This window comes from Oenanthe melanoleuca, chromosome 11, assembly GCF_029582105.1.
Source record: "Oenanthe melanoleuca isolate GR-GAL-2019-014 chromosome 11, OMel1.0, whole genome shotgun sequence".
In the NCBI taxonomy this organism is placed as follows: domain Eukaryota; kingdom Metazoa; phylum Chordata; class Aves; order Passeriformes; family Muscicapidae; genus Oenanthe; species Oenanthe melanoleuca.
The window spans coordinates 8,496,326-8,521,680 of NC_079345.1; the positions used below are offsets into that span (position 1 = coordinate 8,496,326).

Genomic DNA, 25,355 nt, shown 5'->3' on the forward strand with positions numbered 1-25,355 from the left:
TGAGCATAGATCCATAATGATAGGGAGGGGATTTTCAGCATCTCAGTATGGCATTAGGATCTCTCATAGGAACAGCCAGCAGAAGCTGTGCAACTTGTCCAGGCTGTAAAAAATTTATCAGTAAAGGTGTGAAATCTCAAGGGCCAGACCTCAGAAAGGATTGCAGGTAGCAAAGCATAACTGTGATTAATGTTTTTATTTGTATGAAACAAGGACTGTCCATTTGCATTTTTGTACCTTCTACAGTCTTCAGAGATAATAATGTGGGAAACAGCCCTTTTTCCATGTGCCAAGGAGACACAGCAGCAGGTAAAGCTGCCAACCCACAGGGACCCCCAGGGCTGGAGCACACAGAGAAATGGGAGAAAGGGAGGAGAATAAGAGATGGAGCCCAGAGCCACTGAGCAGAGAAGCTGTCTGGGGCTGCTGTGTTGGTGTGGGAGATGAGATGCACCTCTTTGGTTTGAGGTTCTTCCATCAGAGGAAGACTGGAAAGCTTTTGGTGCCACTTCTCAGTCGGTGCTAATGAGGAGACTTGCTCCTCATCGCAGCGCTAATGAGAGATTAGAGCTCCCCTGCTGTCTTGAAACCAGAATCAAGCTGTATCAAAGCACCAGTCCGAATTAAGAGCCTTTCCCAGTGGCTGGTATTTTACAGCCCAGTGGCCAATTTCTAAGTTGTAGAGGCCAATTGTTTCCGAAGCCTTTGGTGTGCAGCTAATGAAGGCTTGGAAGGGCCCTTCTAAGTGTTTATAAGCCCTGTAGGCGGCAGAGATGTAATGGAGGTGGCAGGCACAATTAGCCATCCATAATTCCTCCTAGCAGCTGATTAAAGTCTCTTTATCCGTCTTACCAAGATCAGAAGGGCACATATTTGAGAAATCAAAAATGCATTAGAGGCTGTCAGCCAACGCCAGGGCCTGTGTGCTGAGTCCTGGGGCAGTGGCAGGTGCCAAGAGTGGCACAGAGCTGCTGTGTGTCCCTCGTGCTGGGAATGGGTCCCTCACTGTGTCCCTGTGGGGTGCAGCCTCCTCTGTGCAGGTCCTCTGCAGCATCCTGTTATCCTGGCATCCCCTTCGTGGAGCAAGGGATGGGATGGGGATGGGGATGGGGATGGGGATGGGATGGGATGGGATGGGATGGCTCCTCTCTGAAGTCTCCCAGTGCAGGAGATCACCAGTGGGCTCTTAGCTGCTGCGGAGACACGCAGGGGTGCTGGCCTCATCCTGCACCCGGCAAGTTATGAGTGGTGTGAGCTGCAGCTGCCTTCCATCACTCCGTTAATTCCCCTTGGTGTTAATTTCATGCTGAGTGAATTGAGCAGGATGAGGAAGGCCCTGTGATGATAATTTCGGGGACAGTGAGAGTACGAGCCCCCAGCCCGCCTGTCCGGCTCCGCGCCGGGAACTGAAGGGGCTGCTGTGTTCCGCAGGAGCGCTCTGAGCGCCGGGAGTGCCGCGGAGCTGAGAGCCGTGAGCAGGATGGGCTGTGAGCTGTAAGCTGTGAGCAGGATAGGCTGTGAGCAGGATGGGCTGTGAGCCGTGAGCAGGATGGGCTGTGAGCTGTAAGCTGTGAGCAGGACGGGGCTGGGGACTGTGAGCAGGACGGGCTGGTAGCTGTAAGCTGTGAGCAGGACGGGGCTGGGGGCTGTGAGCAGGACGGGCTGGGAGCTGTAAGCTGTGAGCAGGACGGGGCTGGAGGCTGTAAGCTGTGATCAGGACGGGGCTGTAACCTGTGAGCAGGACGGGGCTGTGAGCTGTAAGCTGTGAGCAGGACGGGGCTGGAGGCTGTAAGCTGTGATCAGGACGGGGCTGTAAGCTGTGAGCAGGATGGGCTGGTAGCTGTAAGCTGTGAGCAGGACGGGGCTGGGGGCTGTAAGCTGTGAGCAGGACGGGGCTGTAAGCTGTGAGCAGGACGGGCTGGGAGCTGTAAGCTGTGAGCAGGACCGGGCTGGAGGCTGTAAGCTGTGATCAGGACGGGGCTGTAAGCTGTGAGCAGGATGGGCTGGTAGCTGTAAGCTGTGAGCAGGACGGGGCTGGGGGCTGTAAGCTGTGAGCAGGACGGGCTGGGAGCTGTAAGCTGTGAGCAGGACGGGGCTGCTCCCCGGTGCGCTCCTGCCGGGGGTTCCCAGGGCGCCTCCCGCCCGCCCCCCGGCGCCCCCTCCCCACGGCCCGGGGGCGGGGGGTCCGTGCAGCCCCCGCCCGCCCCGGTGCCGCGGAGGGGCCGCTCTGCACTCTCCCGCGATGGAGCGGGCGGCGGGCGAGGCCCGGCCCCTGCTGCCGGCCGCGGGCCGCTCCAACGGGCTCTCCCCGCCCGGGCTCTCCTCCGCCGGCGCCGTCTTCATCCTGCTCAAGTCCGCGCTGGGCGCGGGGCTGCTGAGCTTCCCCTGGGCCTTCGGCAGGGCGGGCGGGGCCGTGCCCGCGCTCCTGGTGGAGCTGGTAAGGGCGGATCGGGGCGGGGGGCACGGCGAGGGGCTGCGGCACAGGCAGCCGAGGGCGCCGGTCCGGGGAGGGGGACGGGACGCACCTGCTCGGGTACCTGGGCAGCTGGCGGGGACCCCCTCGGCACGGCACCCCCGGCTCGACCCCCGCAATCCTCGGGTTTCTTGCTGCGGTGCCACTTTCGGGATGCTCTTTGCGGCTGAAGCCGCACTTGTAGCTCAACTCAAAGTACATGGGTCTCTGCTCCCGTACATGCCCCAAAAGCCCAAATCTAAGCCCACAGTATCACAAGGCTGTGTCTCCATCCTTTTGCTGACCTTTGGTACCCAGGCCACAGGTGATGTGGCCGCTGAGCTGGTCCCTGGCCGCGGGTCTGCTGGGCGCGCTTCGCTCCGGGGTGCTGCGGGTGGGCGTGCTGCTGCCCGCTGCTGTGTCCGCAGGGCTCGCTGCTGTTCCTGGTCAGCGGGCTGGCCGTGCTGGGCTATGCCGCGGCCCGCAGCGCCCAGCCCACCTACCAGGGCGTGGTGCGGGCCGTGTGCGGGGCGGCCGTGGGGAAGCTCTGTGAGGTCTGCTTCCTCCTCAACCTCTTCATGATCTCCGTGGCCCTCCTCAGGGTGGTGGGCGACCAGCTGGAGAAACGTGAGTTGTTTCCTCTCTCTGTGTTTGGAACTTGCTCGGGGCTGGCAGCTCTCAGGGGTGAGGGGAAGGTCCCACGTGGGCTGGGGTCACCCCCAGGGTTTTTCTGGAAATTCTGAGGACATGGGGCTCCCTGTTTCTGCCGTGGTGTGATGCTCCCGACCTCCTTGGGCCGTCTTTCAGGGCGCAGCTGACCCCCTGCTGCCCCCACAGTGTGTGACTCCCTGTACCCCAATGGGACTCTGAGTGGGGCCCCCCAGCTGCCCCCCTGGTACGTGGACCAGCGCTTCACCCTCTCAGCTCTCTGTGTCCTTGTCATCTTCCCGCTCTCCGTCCCCAGGGAGATCGGCTTCCAGAAGTACTCCAGGTACCACCTGGGGGCCCTCACCCCCGGTACCCTGTACCCCAGGACCCTCTGGGGCCATGGGACCTCCCTTCCTCCCTTCCTCCCTTCCTCCCTTCCTCCTGGCTGTGTGCTGATGCTCTCCCATGCCCTGACAGCATCCTGGGCACCCTGGCTGCCTGCTACCTCACTCTGGTCATCATTCTGAAATACTACCTGCAGGCAGAGAGCCTGCGTTTGACTGAGCCCCCCCAGCCCTCCAGGTAGGAGGGTCAGCCCCATGTCCCTCCTGCCCTGAGCTCCATGGCATGAGTGGTGGCACAGGGCAAGGCTGGTGCTGGGTGCTGTGTGTGGTGGGGGTGAGCTGGGGACAACTCACAATGGGTGGTAGCTCCAGGCCCAGCTTTCACCCCAGCAATACCCCTTTATCCCTGGGGCAAGAGATTCTCATAGTGGTATCCAGGCTGTGCTGTTTATGACATGACAGTTTCTTCAAAAGAGCCTCATGCCCTTTGCTCTGTGCTTCCTCTCCATGTGCCCAGGTCCTCCTCCTGGACCTCCATCTTCAGTGTCATTCCCACCATCTGCTTTGGCTTCCAGGTAGGTCACCTGGCCCCTCTGGCCCCAGCTACCAGGGCAGGGCTGGCAGCCCCACATCCCAGACCATGAGCATGCCGTCCTTAAAGGGCAGGTTGCAGGGAAGGGGACCTGTAGCTGTCACCAGAGGTGGCTGTGGGGCAGGACACAAGTGCCTGGGAATGGGGCAGAGCGGGACAGGGCACCCATAGGTGGGAGGGAGGAGGCTGGGGGTGGGACTGTCCCTGCATGGAGCCCCAGCAGCATCCCCCTTGCCTTGCAGTGCCACGAGGCATGCGTGGCCATCTACAGCAGCATGCGCAACCAGAGCTTCTCCCACTGGGTCACCGTCTCTGTGCTCTCCATGCTCATTTGCCTGCTCATCTACTCCCTCACTGGTAACCCCAGCACCAAACCCTTCGCTGCTCCTTGCCCTGGGCTCCCCTCTCCCCTTGGCTCATCCATCCTCCCCAGCTCCTCTGCCCTGCTCACTGCACGGCTGCCCTGCCCTCCCTGTCAGCAGGGCTCTATGGCTACCTGACCTTCGGCGAGGCCGTGGCGTCCGATGTCCTGATGTCCTACCCAGGGAATGACCCGCTTGTCATCGTCGCCCGCCTGCTCTTTGGCATCTCCATCGTCACCATTTACCCCATCGTGGTGCTGCTGGGCAGGTGAGGGGAGTGGTGCCAAGCTGGCTGTCCCCCCAGCCGGTGCAGCTCCCCGGGGTGCTGTCAGCCCCCACCCCTCCCTCCCAGATCCGTGGTGAGGGACCTGTGGGCAGCCCCGAAGCGCGGGGCCGCGGCGGGCGCGGCCCAGGAGCGGCGCAGCCGGGTGGCACTGACGGTCTCCTGGATGGCCGCCACGCTGGGCATCGCCCTCTTCGTGCCCGACATCGGCAAAGTCATCGAACTCATCGGGGGCATCAGCGCCTTCTTCATCTTCATCTTCCCAGGCAAGAGCTGGCACGGGGAGGCAGGAAAGCGGGGGGGTCACTGGTGCATGGCTGCAGCGGAGAGGGGCCTGTCCTGCCCCTGGGGGCGCAGGGCTGTGCTCGTGGGGGACAGTGCAGGGGCTGGGTGGGGCTGAGCTTCTGCACTGACAGCAGGGCTGTGCCTCGTGTGCATGACTGGGACCCACAGCCTCGGGCCACGCAAAAGGTGAGTGAGTGTCTGTGTTCAGAGCTGGTGGGGGCAGGGAAGGGGCAGGGTGTGGATCCCATGGGCCGTGGCCCAGGCACATCCCTGGGGGTCACCCTGCTCCGGGTGGGAACCCTGCAAGGATGATTTGGGTGTGGAGGGGAGTGCTCTCCTGGGGCTGTGCCTGGGAATGTCCCTGCACACCAGGGCTGTGCCCAGGTACCACAGTGACTTTAGGGGCAGAAAGCTGTGGGGTTTGGTGGCACTGGGGCACCTGGTGGGAGCTGGGGTGGGGTCAGGTTGGGGATCAGAGGGGCAGGAGGCCATCAGGTGCTGGCTGTCTGTTGTGCCAGGGCGGTGTGTCCCCACCACTGCTGCTGTCTGGAGGGGCTGGGGCACAGCAGCAGAACATGCCAGGGGGACCTGAGTGAGTTTTGGGATAAGTGTGTGCTTCAGCATGTCTGTGGTGCCCCTGGGGAGCAGCAGAGTCTGAGGGAGGATGGAGGTTATGTGCAGGGTGGAGGCAGCACCCCAGGATATCGGGGTCTTGGTCAGAGGGGGCTCTGGGGAACCATGAACATCTGGGGAGGGGTGAGGGTGCCCCAAAGGGTGCCAAAGTGCTGGAGGGGCCAAGGCAGAGGGTCAGCAGAGGCACCCAGGTGGGTGACAAAGGCTTGGAGAGGTCCCTTGGGGACCTACCAGAGCATGAGCCCATCATGAGGAGAGGGACAACACGAGCTGGGGCGATGGAGACTGCAAGGGGACAGTCCGGGAAGGAGCACGGTGCTGAGAGCCCTGCGACAGAGCAGCAGCTGGGTCTGGGGTGAGTGCTGCTCCCAGCGGCTCACTACGGGAGCTGTGTGCCCGGGAGGAGGGAACAGGAGGAGCCGACCAGGGGTCCGGGGCTGTGGCTGGAGCCGGGAGGGGACAGGGCTGGAAGCATGTGGTGATGGGATGGAGCTGGGGGTGTGCGGGAGGGGCCGTGCCCCAGCACAGGCTGGGTGGGTGGGTGGGTGAGTGGCCACGGGCACGGGCAGAACTGGGAGGGATCTCGTGGTGGCATCTGCTGGCTTTTGACCGAGGTTTGTGTCATTGCAGTGCAGACTGGGGCTGACCCAGAGGGGCTGCTGGGCTCTCCAGCCAAGGACTGGGAGCAGGGCAGAGGAGCTGACCCTGCAGAGAGCTGCCCAGCCCGAGGAGCTGGGTGCAGGGCTGGGCTGTTCCTGCGGCCAGCTCTACCCCGGCAGCCTCTGCTCTGTCTGCAGGGCTGCTCTCATCGCCTGGGGCGTTCTCTCCGTTCTCGGCGGTGCCTTCGTGTGCGGGCAGAGCGCTGCCCTGGCCGTGCTGGGGCTGCTGCACTGAGGGACCACAGAGCCCCACGGAGCCCCACAGAGCCCCAGCGTGCCCCCCTCGCCATCCTGCCCCGGACAGATGCCCCGAACGCTGGATCCCATGGCGGTTTTATTTGGCATCACCGTTGTACAGTGGCTAATAAAGACAGGAGAGGGTATTGGCAAGGGTCCTGTGCCACACACCCTGCGGGACCCCCGCACAGGGCGGGGTGGGTATGGGATTAGCACAGACAGACAGACACACAGACGAAGTACAGACCCCAGGAAGGAGGGGAGGTGCCACCCTCACGCCTGCAAGGCACCAGCTGCAACTGTGCACATGCAAAGGAAACCCCTTGGGACCCCCCACAGCTGGAAAGGACTAAGGGGCACCTTGGGAGCAGGGAACCTCCCCTCTGCTACCACCCTGCCTCCCCCCGGGGCACTCCCCATCCCTGCAGGCACACACACACCCTGCACCAGGCACAGCCTTAGCCCCCCAGCCTCCTCCCTGGGTGGCCCCTGGGAACTTGCAGACCCCCAAACTATTCCCTGCTTTCAGGGGGGCTCCAGCCTCCCCCCTCCCACTCCCATTCCTGCTTCCTAGTGCCTGCCTGCACCCATTGCCCCCCTCCCTATGGCCGGGGGATGTCCCCCTCCCCAGACCCTGCCAGCCCCTCCCTGGCAGTCCTTCCCCCAAACCCCCCCACGCCAGGGAGAGCTGACCCAGGTGATGGGGTGGCTGAGGGAGGACTCTGGGGTGGGGGACACACACACGGGGGTTTCCTTCACTGCAGCCAGGTCCCACTGACACCTCCCCTGGTCACGGCCACCCGCAGAGGGGACAGGGACAGGTGCTGGCGGGCTCCCGGCCCCGACGGTCACTCTCGGCTCAGGGTGCACCAGGCAGCTGCAGGGGAGCATGGCTGGAGTCACACCTGCTCAGCCCCACGCCACCCTCAGCCCCAGCCCAGCTGCCCTTCACACCGTGCCACCTTCTCTCCCACAGCTGGAGAGGTGCTGGCTGCCCGGGGGTCCCTGTCCACCCTCTGGGGTGCCTGTCCTCCTACCTGGCACTGCCACGCTGGAGATGGCCTCAGGCTGGCTGAGCGTGTCCACCTTGACGTGCTGGAAGCCCTTGCAGGTGGCACTCTGCAGGTGCCTGTGCCGGGGAGGCAGAGAGTGGGTGACACCCAGCCCCCCGAAAACACCATCCCAGCCACTGCACCACGGGCTCTGGCAGGGCTGGGTGCCAGCAATCCTGCTCACTTCCCCTGAGCAGAGCACCCTGCCTGGGTTCAGGACACTGACCCCTCCCATCACCACATCCAAAGGCACTCCCGGGTGGGAGGTGTAGGGAGACCCACCCCGACCCACCCGTCCTGTTCACAGGGACACAGACAGCTCCTCAGTCCTGCTGTCAGACAGGGCACAGAGCTCGGGGTTCAGCTGCTCTAACAACTCTCCACACCCAAGCGTCCCAACGTGGTTTTTTCATCCCCTCCCCTACCTCTTCCAGTCCTCCTCGGTCTCCCAGAACTCGTAGACGATGAAGGTGACCCCATCAGGCAGCTTCACTGCAGTGACACTGGCAGGAACAGGGAGAGGGGGTGAGCCCCCAATATGGGGCACGCCTCCCCCCTCTGCAGCACAGGTGTGCTCTAGGGTGGGCTACAAAGGGGACCCCAGCCCCACCATCCCAGCTAGGGGAACCCTCCCCCCATCCCAGCACTGCCCAGCCCATGCAAAAGCAGTGTTGGTGTCTGAGCATGACTACATCCCAAATCCTGGCTGGTTTGCCTCAGTCCAGCCCCACCAAGCCCCCAGCCCCCTGGCATGCTGCTGGTGGTACCCACTGGAAGCAGTCCCGCTCCCCGGCCACGCTCTTCAGGTACTGCTTCAGGGAGCTGCAGAACTCGCCCAGGTGCTTGTGTGACACGGTCATCTCGTTCCTCACCAGGAGCAGGTACTGCCGGGCCCCAGACACAGCGTGTGAGAGCCACAGGGGCGCAGTGACCCCGGTGTGCTCTGTGCCGCAGCCCAGCCCCGGGGTCGGGCTCACTCACCGTGCAGGCGGCGCTCTCGCTGTCCGACAGCCGCTGGTGCAGGTCAAACCACAGCGTCTGGCAAAGCGGGAGTTAGCAGCGGAGGGGCGCTGGATTGGCTGAGGCTGCCTGTCCCTCTCTGTCCCCAGCACTTGCAATGACTGTGCCCCCTCTCTACAGGGAATGGGCTCCAAGAGCCGCTTGCACCTCCACTCAGGACCCTCTGCAAAGTTCCCTGTGCTCCCATTGCAGCCAACATCCCCAACGCCACTCCCTCATCCCTCCCCCAAAACAGCTGGGCAATGTCCCTGAATTGTCCCTGGGATGGCAGGACAGCCCCACGCAGGGAAATGCTGGCTCTTACCTTGTCCTCCAGCTTGCCAATCAGCTTGGCCAGCCTGTTGATCTGTCCCTCCAGCCCCTCTGCCTTGGAGTCAGGGGAACCTGTGCAGAGCCAGGAGGCAGTGATGGAGTGAGGGGCACCTGCAGGCACCCCCTGAGAGCCCTGTGCTGCTGCTGGGACTAGAGTGCTCCAGGGCACCCCAGGCAGCCAGCACTTACCAGTCTGGAAGCTCTTTCCTTGCTCCCTGGGGACCATCCAGGTGGTGGGAGGGTAGCTGGGCACGGGGTTGTCATACCAGGTGTCACTCAGGCCGTGACCATCCTTGCTGGGGTACTGCCTGCAACCAGAGAGCACACAGGGTGTCAGGACAGCAAGCACAGAGTGGCACGAGCCAGCCCTGGGGAGCCAGCACTGGAACATCCTTTCTGGCAGCTCTGCTGATGATGCCAGACCCCTTGGAGAGCAGCAGTGCCCACACTGTGCCCAGGCACAGTGGCTTCCTTCCTGCACCATCCTTTGGCATCAGCCAGTGTGGAGAGCAGGTTAGAAACAGAGGAATGTCAGTGGGCTGCTCCCAGCAGCCATCATTTTCTTTTCTGCTTATGGAACAGCAAAGCCCTCCTGGCAGCTTCAGGGACTTTTTCTGTCCTAGACAGACAGCTGTAATGTGGGGCATTCAGGCCCCTGAAGCTGCCCCTGCCTGAATGGCTGCCCAAGAGCAGAGGCTGTGTATCCCACTAACTGCAGCTGCAGTTCTCCTGCAGAATGGAAACACAACCACTGTAGCATTTCCTACACCCTACTTTCTTTGTCTAGGTCTACAAAGCCCATTTGGCCTGGAGGCTGCTCAAAGATCCAAAAAACTGTCCTGAAACACTTCCACAGATGGAGCATCCCTAATCACCATCCAGTGATCACCATCTGGTGATCCTTGGTGGTCCTCCCAGGACCTTATTCATTTGTGAGCCAGAGAGAATGCTGAGATGTGCCATCCTCACAAGGGCTTGCAGCTGCCATCCATGTGTGGGAGATGGGAATGGGTTTGGGGAAGAACGACCCTCTCCTTTGTCCTCCACCCACAGGAAGCCTGCACCACAGAGGGAGAGGCTGAGCAGCTCAAAGGATTTCCAGTGTTTCTTCCAGCAAGAGCAGCTCTGTGCCAGCTGTTGACAGAGGTGCCTGGGAGCCCTGGCTCCTCTTGGCATCTTTTGTTAGTCAAGCAGCTCCCAGCTGGAGACAACATGCTGAGTGCCCCAGCATCTCCCTGCCCTCCTGTCCCTCTCCTGGCACCTGGCTCCTCCAAAGCACAACTGCTGGGCTCTCTTTCCCCAACTACCCCAAAAATCAGCCACTGTGGGCTCTACTACACACACAGGAACACAATGTGCAGAATATCTACAAGATAAGGAAGCAGGAACAACAATAAAGGTTGAGGAGCATCCCTTTGCTACACGCTGTGCTGGTCCTGGACAATCCCCTGTCAATAGACAGGAAATTAGGCAAAAACAGACAGAGATTTATTTTAATCACAATTTAATGTGGTGTCTCCATCTTGCACCTCTGCCTTTGCACTTTGTTCTACAGCCCTTTTTTGGGGCTTTTTAGGCCACCTCTTTCTCTTCATGTGGATGCAGGAGATAATTTTTTTGTGGGATTTATTTTTCTTTTTAGCTATTACCTTCATGAGAAAACAACTACAATACTCCCCATTATGATCTGGGCCTACACATCAGCAAATAGAAGCCAGGAAAGTCTTTCATGGGCTCTATTTGCTCTGCCGGATGTTGGGTTTGTTTCCTCATCATTGTTTTGCAGGAGCTCCTCCTTCTTTTTGTACAAGGTTTGCCACAAAACAAAGAGAAGAAAGAGATGTGAGATGATGAAACCCACAGCATTCTTGCTAGAAAAGCTGGTGGGATGGTGGCAGAGCTGCCCAGGTCTCATTGTGCTGAGTCTGTGTGGACGCTGCTGAAGAATTGTGGAAAAATCCAACTCGGATTTTTCCCAGGCTGGGGACTTTTCTCAGAGACAAGCAAGAGAAGGGAGAATAAATAAAACAGAATTAACACCTGGTGTTGACCACAGAGCCATGTGAGTGTCTCATAATATTTTGCAGAAAGCATGTTTTCAAAGAGGTGTTGCCTTCTTGGACCAATGAACCTTTTCCATTTTGTTTTGCACGATCTATCTTATATAAATGCAATGGCTTTTCAATAAATCACTTCTTCTAGATGCTTTGAAGAAGTTGTGTGTGTGTGTTGATGCATCATTCACCCTTCCTAATCACACAGCCACAAGCCTGTCTTAGGAGGGAGCTGGGATTTTCACTCTCCAGGTGCCCCTCTGCCCACCCAGGGCTTGGGGAAGCCAAAACATCCCCATGCAAGTGTCCTGAGGAGGAGAAGCAGGAGGCAGGAGAAGGGCTCCTTCCATGAGTGCCTGACAAACAGACAGGTTTCCATGGCAGCTTGTCCTGTTTCCAGCTCGTGACACTGGCACTGAGGGGGCTGTGCTGAGCTTTTACCTCTGCTGCTGGGAGCTCCTCGTAGCTCAGCCCTGGCAGCACCCAGAAAATCCTGAAAGGGTCTCCTCTATTGCCCAGGCCCAGTGGCAGGTGCTGGGCTGCTGGGATGGGGACAGCATTGCCTGTCCTCAGGCAAGTGTCCCCAGTGCACAAGCAGCTTTTCCTGGGCATGGTTACGCTCACTGTGTGCTCTGGCAGGAGGGGCAGCATCCCAGGCACAGGAAGCTGTCCCTGCAGGCTGTCCCCAGCTCAGCTCAGCTCAGCTCAGCTCAGCTCAGCTCAGGCACAGCCGCCCCTCTGCAGGTGCCTGTGTTTTGCCCTGAGTGGGTTTGCCAAGGGGCTGCCCCTGGTTTGCATCCCCACACACCGCTCTTGTTAACAGGGACCCTGGGGACTGCAGGAGAAAAGCCCCCAGAGTTCAGGAAGGGAGGCAAAGAGAAAAGCAGCCACTCTCCCAGCTCCCTTTTCTCCTGCTGCGTTTCCCCCAGCCCACAGCATCCCCTCCAGCCCCGCTCCCGCACGGGGCGGCGGGAGCGCTGCGCACCGGGCGGGGTTGCTCTGCTCGTCGATGGCATCCACAGCGCTCTCCACCGAGCTCAGCAGCGACTGCGTCTGGTTCGCCGTCTCCTTCAGCAGGAAGCGGGTCACGAACTGGTCCACGTTGCTGCCGCTCTCGTACACCTGCGGGGCACACGGTGAGCGCGGTGAGTGCCGGGCGATGTCCCTGTGCACCTCGGGGTCCCAGTGCATCTCAGGGGTCCCTGTGCACCTCGGGGTCCCTGTGCATCTCAGGGTCACTGTGCATCTCAGGGGTCCCTGTGCACCTCGGGGTCCCTGTGCACCTCAGGGTCCCCGTACAGTTCAGGGGTCCCTGTGCATCTCAGGGTCACTGTGCATCTCGGGGTCACTGTGCATCTCGGGGTCACTGTGCATCTCGGGGTCCCGTACAGCTCAGGGGTCCCTGTGCACCTCAGGGGTCCCTGTGCACCTCGGGGTCCCGTACAGCTCAGGGGTCCCTGTGCACCTCAGGGGTCCCTGTGAACCTCGGGGTCCCTGTGCACCTCGGGGTCCCTGTGCACCTCAGGGGTCCCTGTGCACCTCGGGGTCCCGTGCAGTGCAGTGCCTGCCCAGCGTCCCACTCATGGCTGTGCTGCACACAGGGCACACCACACTTCAGAAGGCCAATACCTGTTTGTCACAACGACCAGCTGTCTTTTACACACTCTGCACAGTTCACACTCACAGTTACTCAACGTACTGATCATTGCTGGAAAGTTCTCCACCCCTGTTCTTCCCAGGACCTTTCTAAATACACTTTCCACAGCTGTGGGGTATTTTTCCTAGTTATCTTCTTTTTCTCCTTCTTTGCTTCTTAGTCTTCATGCCAACTGCCTTGGCCAGAGAATAATTCTCAAAACAAACCTCATTTATTAACCCTCTCAAACCCACAGACCAGGGGTGGGTCCTACTATAAAGCTGCTCCCCCAGTCCCTGCAATGCAGAGGTGTTACCCAAAGCCTGTAGCTGCTCTATTCAGCATGATCTTAAATTGCCTTGCAGGCAATGAAAGTGCTATTGCCTTGAAGCAAATAAAAGTGCATCCTGTGCTTTGGAGGTCCCCACCTGGAGAGCTCAGCATGTTATACAGTGCCCTAGTTCACAACAGTATGGCCAACCCAGCACTAAAGTTAGAGGGGTTTGGGATGATTTACAGGGCTCAGTGTGCTGTTTGACTGACAGAAGCTCTCAGGGTAATACAAACTATTTCAAGAAAAAGAACACCTAAAATGTTTTACTAGAACAACTGATCTGCATGAAACACCCAGATCCCCTTTCCCAGCACAGCCCTGCTGAGCCCTGCCCTTGGCACAGCCCTGCTCCTGCCCCTCCTGGCAGTCACCAGCAGAGGTGGGACACAGCCAGATGGGCACTGGCACAGACTGTCCAACGCTGACCCAACCAATCCAACCGGCTCAGCACCACTCCAACCAGTCCCACACCAGCCCAAGGACAGCCCAGTGGCCACTGACCTCACCAGCTCTGGCTGAAGCCAACCACTCAGCATCGGAGCTAAAAATATTTACAGGAGAGAAAAGGCTCCCTTAAACCCAAGCTCATCAGCACCACCTTTTCACAGACTCTTTCCCACCCATCAGCTCCTGCTGGGACAGCACATTGTCCAGGCAAAACCCTGCTGGGCAGTCCCTTTGTGCTCACACCTCCTGGCATGGGATTCCTCTGGGAGGAATTGATAAATTTTTGGAGCCATGAGACAGGGATGGATGCTCCTGGCTCCCTGCATTCCATCAGAGGACTGGAGTGGTCCCAGCACTGCTGGCTGTCTGAGCATGCAGCAGCACAACGTGAGCACCCCAAGCTCCCCAAAGCAAGTTATTCCTGTTTTATGGTGAAGCTATTAACAAGGGTTATTTCCATGGCAACTGGAGCAGCTCTGCAAGAACCCAGAGGGCCTTTATCTCAGCCTTTATCTCCCATATTAAATCACAAAAGAAGAATGAGCTGATAGAAAAAACCCTTTGGGAAAACTGATCACAGAGCTGATTCTCACCCCTGGTTTGGTATGGAAGCACTAGTTTCTTGACAGATTCTTGAGCATCCAATTAGCAGCAGTTAATGACTTCTGTCTAACACAAGAAAACTTGCTCCTCTCCCTGTTGCAGCCACAGTGTTTCTGGGGGACAGGCACCACATGGGGATCCTTGCAGATGGTGATGCTGAAGCTGTGAGAGTATGTGTAGTTAAATGTTGGATTTTTTATTACCTAACCACGGCCTGTAATCTTGGTTCAGCTTTAGGAAAAATCAAACAGGTGATTCCCACATTCATTTAAATCAGTTTGACTCCCTACATACAGATTCAATGGATGGATGGATGGATGTCAGGTACAAAGCTATTCCAACCAGTGCAGAGAAAATTGGGGTGTTTGTGATGATCTGATGCTTTTTGACAGGCCAGTAAGTCAAATAGATCTGACATCAAAACAACAGTGATTTTTTTTCTCCACTTAATAAGGGCCATTTGCCAGCCCAGTTGTGACATTTGCCCTCAGGAGCTGAATCAGAAATACATGTGCTTAGAGGTTATTCCAGCAACTCCTCATGCTCCCCTCTACCTCTCTCCTCTCCTCCTGTCTTCTTCAGGGTTGCAAAAACAAACCATTAAAAAGGACTAGCTATAAAGGATCCTTCCCATTGTCTTATTAAAACATTTGTCAGACTATCCTAGTGAGATTTAATGAGGTTTGGTCTTATTAATTCCACCCTGAAGAGTTATTTCCTCCTTGCTTAGCTTGAGAAGTTAAAATATTTATGGTGAATGTATAATAATTGCTGCTCAATGAAGCTGCTTCGTGCCAGAAACTCTTGCACATCTCCAAGCCTGCTCTTCCCCATCCATCATTTCCAGACAAGCTCTTTGCTGAACTGCCTGGCCTTGACCTCTGCTGCTGCAAGCAGGTGGCTGTGAGTGTTTGCAATGTGCAGCAAGTGTAAAAACATCACTGAAAAGATGGCCTTGATATTTCTGTGTTGATGGCTCTCAGGAGAGCCTCAGGAAGCATCCTGATTTGATAAAGCAGGAAATGAAACAGAGACATTCAGAAATGAGAGAAGAGTGGGAAAAGGGCAGCTTGCATTACTGGGGCTGGGTCTGTGGTCAGCTGGCTGAGGTCCAAGCCCCAAATCCACCCTGCTCCTTCACATCCCGGGATTTTCCCGTGTCTGTAAGGCACCCTCCCACACACAGAGGCAGCCAACATAGGGGCACAGTCTGCTCAAAGCCCTACCACAGCTCTTCCAGCTTTTCATTTCCACATGCACCCACCCAAAGTTGCCCAAATTCTGGCACAGATTAATGAAAACAGCCTTGGGATGTGTTACTTGTGCAAAGCACAACTGGGATTTTGATGCTGTTGAGTGCTTGGATTTGCCAAGCAGTGCCAAGTTTCCCTCACCACACCCTGCAAATGGATACCTAAAAATGAGTCTCCTGGCCATGTCCTTGTGGGTATCAGATTCTGGGGAACGAGAGTTTTAACACTGGTGAACATCTCAAAGCTCCTTTGCTGGCATTTTTAAAGGTCACTATTCAGCTCATTAAGACCTCAGGACGGAAAGTATAGAATGTTTTGCACCACCCACGATCTTGGAGACCCACTGTGACCTCCCCACATCTCCCCTTTGCCTCCCAGGGTTACAACCTGACCAGGGAGGCTTTCCCAGCGCTGCCTTTCAGCAGGACTGCCCAACCTGGCTGACAATTACCATGCCTGGCGACACTGGTGACGTCTCCAGCTGCTAATAACCACAGTCCAAGCACACCCACAGAGTGATGCTGCCTAAGAGAAGGCTTTTCAGTTGGAAACCAAAGGCAACTCTGTTTCACCCACACTTTTCCTCCAGTTAGAAAAACAAAACCTGACAACAAACCTCTTGCCATGCCATGAAACACCCGTCAAGCCTCATCCCAGGATGATGGAGAGGTTATCTTCCACCCACCCAGCCCTTTAAAAACCAGGCATGTGTTGCACTGTAATCTCTGAGTGGCTGATTTAAATTCGTTGCTCATAATTGCCTGTTTGCTTCCAAGAGATATTTTCTTGTAATTAAAATAACACTCAGACCTGCCTCTTTCTCTTTTCCCTCCCCCCGACTTTTAAATCCCTTCCAAAGCAGAGACCCAAAACTGATTGCCTGGCACATAATCAGTAGGAGAAACCTGAAGAGAACAGGCATTTAAATAGTTGATAAATGAAAGCATTACCATATGAAAGACCCTCAGCCTTCCTGAAACAGCTCTAAAAACTGAAATGAGACACCTGTTCAGATTAAAAAAATGACAACAGCATCATATGGATTAGAGAAGTTTTTTGCTATAAAATCCCCCTTTTGCAAATCTCAGTGTTGGCCTCATCTCATGCTTACCTTGCCTGGTCCTGAAGGTCTCCTGCCAGAAATCCTTCCCAAGCAATTTATCACAGGGCTGCTCCATTCTCACTGTCAGAGAACCCCCCTGTCCTGCAATCCCATCATTTCTCGTGCAGCCACAGGGATATGAAGGGCTGTGGTCTGCTGTGCTGCACATCCCCAGGGATGTAGATCCAGAGGTTCTGACCCCTTTGCACCCTGTCCACTCCCCCAGAGGCAAAGAACAGGTGTGGAAGTGTTGCCTCCTGCTCCTCCACCCCCTGGCTATAATCAGCCTTTTGCTCCACTCATGTTCCTAATTAGCTGTGTTTAGTACCCACAAGGCAGCAATTTGACACATATTTTATTTCAGCTTTCCAAGGAAAGTGCAGATTTTGTTTTCCAAACAGGACCTACTCAAACGACCCTGCAGATGCAGCAGTGTGGGAGGGTCAAGCTGCTGAAGGCTCAGCCTGGCTGTGCCTTTCCTTTTGGTGGCTCCTTCAAAGCTGCTCTCAGATCATTTGGCAAGACAACAACACGGACACCTTCACCATAAAATTCACCTAAATCCCAGGAGCAGTAGGGCTAAAATGGGAGAGAAGAGGAGGAAAATCATGTCCTACAGGAGAGCTGGAGCCAGGACAGCCAAGACCTCCAGAGGAGATGCTCTGCCTTTTCAGAGAGAATGGGGGTACATGAACTTTGTAAAAACAGACAAACAGAAGAGCAGTGAATGAGGATCTCAGTCTAAAAATAAGTTCCAAGAGAGGCCTTAGGACTCATCTCACTGCCAGCCCCATTCCCACAGTCTGGCAGCCCAGCTGGGTGTCCTGTCAGCCCTGCAGAGCTGGCACCGCACCGAGCAGCTCTCTGCTCTGAGTCTGAACAGAACACCTGGGAAACCAGCTCTTGCACAACTCAAGCAGCACATTTTGTTTTAATTTGTGGTGCAATATTTTCTTAAATTAGTTTCAGAGAAGAGTTGCAGAAATACTTTCTGAGAAGCTAAACAAGAGCACTCCTTTCCTTTCAGATTGCTCTTCAACTATGAAGTTCCACAACTTTCCTAGAGATCAGCATCTGTTATTTGCTATAGAAATTGATACAGAAATTGTTCAGAAATGTGTCATTCAAAACACATGGAGAGTTGACTCATCCTTTACCAATTCACTGACCCACCACCACGCTTTTCTTTTTTCAGCCACAGCCATTCACCATGATTATTTCTTTAACTGCATCACAGGAGTGTTTCAGACCTGGCTGTGCTGCACTGCAGTGACACCACTTCAAACCCAGACCAGAAGTTTTCAGCTGTTGTCCATTTAACCACCATGAGGCAAGGCCAGAACACGAGCAGCTCACATTTTTGGGCTGGGCTCAACCCAGAAGTGCCACCACTGTGCTGCTGTTCCATCCCAACACAGGACCATCACTTGACAGGGCACAGCCCTGCCCCAGGATCCTGACACCCCCAGTGTGAGCCCCAAGTCCATTCAGCAGAGCAGGAGAAAACCTGCTCAAGTTAAATGAAAGGATAAAGGATTAGCTAGAGGATGGGAGGGAAGGGCTCTTTTTGAGGATTATTTCTAGTGATTATTTTATCTCGAGGTGTCATCATTCAAAAAAGAGCAATATCACTTTTGGCAAGCTTAAGTTTGGCAGGTAAGAATGCAAATAAGAGCACTCTATATTGCTGATCTGGGCTGTGCTGTAAAACAAAAACTACCATCCACCATTTTTAGCATGCTGGCAGATGGTTCTTGCTCTGGGGCTGTCCCTGAGCTGCTCAAACAAGCACAGTTTGCTGCTGGGGGCTGAAAACTGGGGGAGACCCATGGTCAGCCTGGCACCTGCAGCAGGGAGAGGATATCTGCTGCAGCACCTCCACTGAGCCCCAGGAGCCCAGCATCTCCTGTTCACTGCAATTACACCTCAGAAGGCAGAGACAAGAAGGGTGGATTGCTGCAGGAACAATTTCACTCAAAAATAACATGGAAACCTATTCAACTGTATGTAGATACCTCTGGGATCCCTACTGCTGCTGGAGCAGCTGCAGCTGGTATTGAAGGTCAGTGCACTCAGTTTTCCCTTTATGATTTGCATATTCTCACATCTAAGTAATGAACTTTAGGGGGGAAATGAATTTGCTTTGGGTACAGTGCCAGTCCATCAGACACACGTGTTGTTTGGCACTCTGACAGAGAAGGCTCTCAGGGAGTGTGAGCTGTGTCACCACTTGGTCATATTTCCTCTCCAGGTCCATAAATGAGATAACTGAGAGACTGCCAGCAGAGCAGCCAGTGAGCAGGCAAGGAGTAAAACACTGTCTTTCACATCTCTGCTCTCTCTCCAGGACCAAAGGTGATGCTGAACACCAAGCAGCAGCTGGTCCAGGCCCCCCCTCAGATCCTCAGGGCTGCTCCATAAATCCCTCCTGCTGTACCCTGCTCTTCCCTGGAGCCAGTCTCATTCTGGCATGTGTGTGGCAGTTGCAATTTCAGCTCCAGTTTTGGGTAATTTTGTTTTACAAGCACTCTCCTTCCATCTGGGACAGGCCATGCACCACGATCAGTCACCAGTGCTTCTTGGACCCATCTGCTGCCAACAGGAGCATTCCCAGGAAGGGATGATTTGACTTTAAATCTGAGCTGCTTCATCCTTAAAAATGTTCATCACTCAGCACTTTTTGGATTTCTTTGCAGCTTGCTTTTAAAGTTTGCCTCACCACTTAAGGTCACTTTGCTGATGCTTCCATGGTCAGTCCTGCAAAATGCTTAATTGGCAGAAGCTGGAAGCAGGAGCAACCCCAGTGCAGCTGGCAGTGGAAACTGGACCTGTCAGGAACAAGGCTAATTGAGCCTCTCAGGCTCAAAAGCCACACTGTTTTTTACCAAGCTAAGTGACATTTCCCAGGCTGTCTGAGGGTGTGCAGGGGTAACCACGACCTCTGCCACTCCCAGGCACTTCTCCTGTCACCCCAGAGCTGGCAGGGATGGTGGAAGCATTGGGTGGGCACTGTCCCCTGGGGCAGGGGACTCAGAGACCAAGGGGGGACAGCACCAGCCTGGCTCTGCCTCCCACTGCCCCACACCCACACACCTCTGGCACTGGACACAAACCACGTCCTGCCCAGCCATGCTGGGTTTGGTGTTTGCTGACTGCACTGTACAACAGTAAAAGAGAATGATATAGGAACATCTCCTGCTGTCAGCTTTATTTAGAACCCAAAAGTTCATTTCCTTTCTCTCCAATTTAACTTTGCATTTCCAATTGCCACCAGCAGTCATTTCAATGCAGCACGGACATCACTGTATTGGAAAATAATTACAATGACAGATTTTGTTTTTCTGTGTGAGACCTTCCACTACTGAATCTAATTACTGCTGATACTTTATGAGCTCCTCCAACATGAGATAATTGCTGCTTTCTCTTTTTTGTGAGCAAGAAATAATCAGTTGTCTTTTAAGGTGAGAAATATAAACAGCAATTAAATATCATGGTTCTCCATGCCCTCTCGTCAGCTGGCACCTCTCAGAAAGACAACACAGAAAATGTTAGGCTTCACTTATTATTGCCCCAAATACATTGTTTGAGGAAATAGGAATGCTCCTAAGTGATTGAGAGTTTTCCCCAGCATAGTAAGTGTGTATTTTATTACAGAGAAGCAGGAGCAGCTCACCAGCAAAGCAGTTTGCTCACAACTCACAATGCTCAGCTCTTTGCAGGATCTGGCCACAAGAAAAAGTGTAGGGACAGCAATGGGCTCGAGCATCAGGGGGCACAAAACCACACTTAACTCTACCAAAACCTGCTGCTTTGGCCACCTTTCACCTCTTCCAGTGTTCCTAAAAATAGGTATTAAATGTATGAATTTTTTTAAACATTCTGCTACCCCATCAGCAGGGGACCCCTGGTTACAGCATCCCATGGGCAGAAGATGGAGCAGAAGGAAACTCCCCATCCCTGAAAGTGTCCAGGCCAGGCTGGATGGGGCTCTGTATTCCACTGGTCTAGGGGAAGGTGTCCCTGCCCATGGCAAAGTGGTGGAACATGAGGAGGTTTAAATTCCTTCCAAACAAAATGTATCCTGTTTGAACACCCAAGACAGGTTTCTCTACCACCCACAACAGCTTATTTTCTGTTGGGTTTTCTTTTCTGCTGCTTCTTTACCTGAACAAAGTGCCTGCCTTTGAATAATTCATTGATGAGGTTTGTACCACTTTGTTCACAGAATCACAGTGGGGAGCAGTGTTTTTCATTAAATACTTCTTTGCCAGCTCCTCTGTGTGATGGAGTCTTGCTCTGCTTGTTCCCTTGCCAAAAATCTGCCAGGCAGAGAAGAGCAGCACACCCCATGGGCTGGTAAAATGAGGGGATGGGAGGATGCTGGGGAACAGTCCCTCACCTGGCTTGGGAAATGTCTGATTTGAGATGAATGTCACAGGAGGCAGGTGCCTCCAGTGCTCCAGACCTCCCTGCTCCTCTCCACAAAATCATGATGGAGGTGACCAGCTCAGGTTTAGGTAAATAGCCTTGACATGCTGCAATTAAGGCAAGTGAATCCTGCCACAACCTGCTGAATCAAGAAGGGAGAAATTTGTTCTTCTTATGAGTGGGTTTGGATTAACCATCCTGCTTCTGCTGCAGGTGTCTCATGCAAGGTAATACCCAAATGCTTAGATGCCTCATTTATAAGCAGGGAACAGACCATCTTCCTCTTGCAAAACATTAGTAAGAATTAGTCACATATATTCACATCACATTGGAAAAGCAGTGGTGGAAGGCATCACGAACAGCAAGCCAGAATGAATTACTGGGATCTCTATTAGCATGTTAACATTTATCTAAAATACATAGTTGGCAAACCTGATGGTCATGAAAATTGCTAATAATGAATATAAATGAGACATGAACAGACACTGAAACTTAATCATAAAAAATGAACTATTGGTGTTGTCCTGATTTTTTTAACTCTTTCATAATGTTGATAAAAAATCTCTAACACTTCAGACAGATCAGTGCTTGGCCAAAGACTTTTGCCTTTAATTTATTATGGCAAGACATCAACATGTTAAATGAGACCCTTCACTTTCCATGCTGCCTTCCTCACAGACACCAAAATGGATGGATTTTGATCAAGCAAGGAAATCAAGCTCTTTACTCACTAGTAAGAGGGGAGAGAAATTTGCCATTTCCCATTCTAACTCCTGAAACTGCTTATCATTGTCACTTCTTTAATGTGGAGTAATTTGAGTTTCCCTTTTAGCTTCAAAGATAGATGGAAGGGAGATTTCAATTTGGATTGCAGAGAGGCTGCAGTTGGATTACAACTGCTTGGAAAAGCAAAACCTTCCTCCCTGGCTTGGCCCTTGGCATACTAGCTTAGTGCTCATCAGTGGAGAGAAAAACTACTTTTTATTCATGGTAGCACTAAAGAACAATGCAAATGTGGTTGAAGGTAGAAGTGGGAGAAGGGATTGATTATCCTGAGGTAATAAATATCACTGATACAGCCCAGTTGCACTATTAAGTGGTGTGGAAGGACAGGAAAATAATTTCAAAGGAACTAAAGCTCTATAAACACTTCTCTCAGCCTCAAACAACAAAAGAGTGGTGCACCTCTCAGCAGGGATCTTTATGTGATTCATCAGCTCAGATTTTATAGAATCCATAAATGAATTTCAATATGCTTCTTGATCACTGTCACTGTCTATAACATCATTAACATTCATGATGGATTTTTAAGGACTTAGAGCTACTTTGCACATATAAACCAGGTCATATAAACCAGGTCTTGGTTTTGGTGCTTGCATGATTCCTCTGCAGCCCTTCAAACCCAGGACTAGTGTAATATTGCAGCTCCACACATCACAAGCATATCACATATTTGGAAAGCAGGATTCCTTCCAAGGTGGAAGCTGGGTTTAAGGCAGCTCTATAAGAGGAAGTTTCCAAAAGCCCTCTCAGTGATGCTGACAACAATCATGCAAAATCCCACCTGAGGGACCCAGAGGCTGTGTTGTGCAGAGCAGGAGGGCACAGCACTGCTGAAGAGCATGGGGACCTTTCAGATGTTTGTGCTCTGTTAATGCAACTTTCACAGCACTCACTCAGAGCCTGTGAAACCTGGAAGGAGCACTCACCCTTTTGGTGTAGTCCATGGCCTTCAGGATGGAGAGGTTCAGCATCTCCAGGGAGGCCAAAACATCTTCATAGTCTCCCATATGGTCAGCAAAATAATCTGGGAAAACCAAGAGAAGAGTGATGGGAACATGTTAATGTAACTTGAGGCTACTTGGCACAGCAAGATCCACTATTGGTGGAGAGGATGGTTCCAGGGGTATTTTTATACTCTGCATCCTCAGCCAAAGTCACAATTTGTGCTGCAGGGATGGGAAGGGGTGTGATTCCCATGAAGTTTGGGACCATTGCAAAAAGGAGATGTAAGACCCAGTAGCTCCCATTGAAAACAACTCCTCAGGTTCTTTATTTCTGTGCCTGTTTCTGCATTTGATTGTTGCTGGCATGGACAAAGAGGTCTCAAAAGAAATCCCCTCTCCATTCCCTTGACATTCTTTGCCACCCAAAGCATCCAAATACCTTGCAATTCACCCCAATTTATATGACTGAGACTGGCCTTACACCTTTCCCTACATTCCTATCACATTTACAGCTCAGCCCACAATCACAGGTTGAACAAGATTTTGAGAGCAAAATATGCCTTGAAAGGAAGAGAGCAGAGCTGCAAGCTGGGCCCAAAGCCACGTGTTCTGCACAGGAAAGGAGCCATTTTCTCTGTGCCATCCTTGTCCTTTGCCTGTTTGTGGAGATTGACAGAGTACAGCAAAAAGCTGTTCTTTAAAAGCCACCAGTGCTGCTCCTCAGCACTAGGACATGGAGTTTCACACTGAGGTGACATCTCTGTGGAGTGCAGCAAGACATAAACTTCAGGAAACTATCCCACTAATTAGGTTTTCTTGGCTTAATTAGAAGTGCCTATAGCTATTTACAGCCTGAGAACATATCCAAAGGGAAGAAGATTTTGGCAGAAACCGGAATGTCACAGCATGACTGACAGCAGCTGTTCCATGAGTAAACAGCTTATTCTCATTGCAGCGTGTTTGTTTGGTTTTCCTTCCTACTTGGGAGAGAAAAATAGAGCAGATATGATAGGTAAGGATTTTTTCTAGGTGCTGAAATAAAAAGCTCATCCATTTCAGGAGAAATGAGCTGTTGTGGGCACAGCACAGCCCTTGAGCCTGACCAAGCAGCACATGGGAGGAGAACAGAGTTGACTTTAACAAAGTATTCAGCTCTGCTGGTTTAGTGGTTTTTATTCAGGAGAAGCTACAGGGCTCAAGAAATAACTTTTAGGATGCTCTCAACATTTTATAACACACAATCCATTTCAAGAGAGACACCAGAGCTCCCATTTAGACAAACTGAGGGTTTATGTTTAATACTTAGAAGAGAAGCAAGCAAATAAATCACAGGCAAGGAAGGGTTGGTATTCAGCAGATAACAGATCTAGGCAGGGACTTGTGCTGATTGATCCTTTCTCTGGCTTCCCCTAGCTTTCCCCAGGAGGTGATGGGTTTATCTCCTTCTCTCCTGGCAGCTTCACCCCTGGGAGAGGCAGGGAGATGGGATCACACTGGGTGGCAGCCATGCAATTTCCTGATTTTATCAGAGTGATGGGGAAAGCTGTGTGGGGTCAAACAATGCCACTGTTACTCCTGGGTTTCCTGGCAAAGTCGATGGTTCAGGCTGGGGGGGTTTGATTTCTTGGGTCAGCTGGCAGCAAGAATGGAGGGATGGGAACAAGCCCATCTTATCCTCAAACCAAAAGGATTTTTTGGAAGTCTTCATTTCTTGCATACCAAAACAAGGACAAGCAGGAATAACCACTGGAAAGGACAAATGTTGCTGCTTTTGCTGCCAGCTTGGATGCTCAAAATGGTGTGGGCATGGGCTGAGTACATCAGGAGGAGAGAAACCCTGGACAATGTCCTGGTGCAGGCACAGCCATGGACAGAGAAGGCTTTAAGGTACCAGGAGTAAAGAGCAGCTGCCTGTGCTGGCACAGGCACCCAGAAACCCCATCTGTGTCTGCACATCCCACTCCCAGCCAGGCTTCCAAAGGCTGCAATTCATGGCAAAGTGATGAGGGAAATGGTGAAGACCTGCTGAGGTGGCTTCATATGTTCTTCTGCATCCTGGCACAGGAGGGGAGGAGAGGACAGGGATGAGCTTTCTGCAAGGCCACACACCTCTCCTTCCATCTCCTCCCAAAGAGCTGGGGTGCAGGAGGCATTTCCCAATATCAAGCATCCATTGAAAAACACACCTGAGTGAGCAGTTTGAGTCACCTCCTATTGAAGCAAAGCCCTTCAGAAATCCCAGCAGGAAACATTCCCTTTCTGGCCAAGGTGTGGGACAAAATATTATCACAGATTTTCTGTTCAGCCTTTAATTTTGGCAAGCTGTGGGAGGTACAGCAGAGGCAGTGCACCCCTCAGGCAGCCTGCTGGGAAACATGAAGGCTGGCCTAGGGAGAAACATGTCACAGGTATTGCAGAGGGATATGGGTTTATTGAACTTCAGAGCAAAGCTGGAAGAAAATTAAACTCCAGCTTGTTATTGAACGAGATCCTCGTGCTCTGCTGAGCTCTGACCCCATTTGTGTTGCAAGAAAATGAAAAAAGTTCTGCCAGTTTTGCAGTGGAGAAAGGAGCAGAGCAGCAGCAGGGCTGAGATCCCCCAGCTCCACAGCACTGCAGCCTGCACTGGGTCTCATGCAACCTTTGAAGGACCTCATGCACACAATAATTGTTTTTGCCCAGAAGGAGGGATGCACTCACCACAGAGCTCCTTGGTGTCCACATTGCTGGAAGAGGTGGAGGATGAGGCAAGGGAGGAAGCAGGAAAAAAGAAAGAGAAAGAAAGAAAGAAAGACAACTTTAATGTAAAGGACAGATGAAGGTTAGAGTTAAAATTCTCACAGGCTTTACTCCAGATGCCCTCCTGCAACATCACCCACCCCCTCAGCATCC

The 25,355-nt window shown here is 53.6% G+C and overlaps 2 protein-coding genes across 5 annotated transcripts in view; one reads left to right on the plus strand and one right to left on the minus strand.

Moving 5' to 3' along the window:
• Positions 1–2,154: 2,154 nt before the first annotated feature.
• Positions 2,155–6,505, plus strand: SLC38A8 (solute carrier family 38 member 8). Of its 4 annotated transcripts, none has more exons than XR_008841396.1 (11): positions 2,155–2,437; positions 2,881–3,079; positions 3,290–3,443; positions 3,578–3,682; positions 3,962–4,019; positions 4,279–4,393; positions 4,519–4,666; positions 4,751–4,947; positions 5,101–5,152; positions 5,485–5,954; positions 6,397–6,452. XR_008841396.1 is itself a non-coding variant. In XM_056500816.1 (10 exons), the coding sequence occupies exons 1-10, from the start codon at positions 2,243–2,245 to the stop codon at positions 6,491–6,493; spliced, it is 1,320 nt and encodes a 439-aa protein (XP_056356791.1). In that variant the 5' UTR covers positions 2,155–2,242; the 3' UTR covers positions 6,494–6,505. The 4 variants fall into 4 exon arrangements, 1 of the variants encoding a protein (XP_056356791.1); XR_008841395.1 differs by lacking the exon at positions 6,397–6,452 and adding an exon at positions 6,230–6,274; XR_008841397.1 differs by lacking the exons at positions 3,578–3,682; positions 6,397–6,452 and adding an exon at positions 6,230–6,274.
• A 69-nt stretch (positions 6,506–6,574) lies between these two features.
• NECAB2 (N-terminal EF-hand calcium binding protein 2) overlaps positions 6,575–25,355 on the minus strand; it is a 73,086-nt gene continuing 54,305 nt past the window's right edge. Inside the window, exons 4-13 of the mRNA XM_056500817.1 lie at positions 25,164–25,189; positions 22,446–22,543; positions 11,919–12,055; positions 9,069–9,187; positions 8,872–8,951; positions 8,529–8,585; positions 8,319–8,431; positions 7,973–8,050; positions 7,533–7,624; positions 6,575–7,372 (exon numbers count right to left, since the gene is read on the minus strand). Of these exons, the coding sequence (XP_056356792.1) occupies positions 7,344–7,372; positions 7,533–7,624; positions 7,973–8,050; positions 8,319–8,431; positions 8,529–8,585; positions 8,872–8,951; positions 9,069–9,187; positions 11,919–12,055; positions 22,446–22,543; positions 25,164–25,189 (829 nt within the window). The 3' untranslated portion in view covers positions 6,575–7,343. The remainder of the gene's footprint in view (positions 7,373–7,532; positions 7,625–7,972; positions 8,051–8,318; positions 8,432–8,528; positions 8,586–8,871; positions 8,952–9,068; positions 9,188–11,918; positions 12,056–22,445; positions 22,544–25,163; positions 25,190–25,355) is intronic.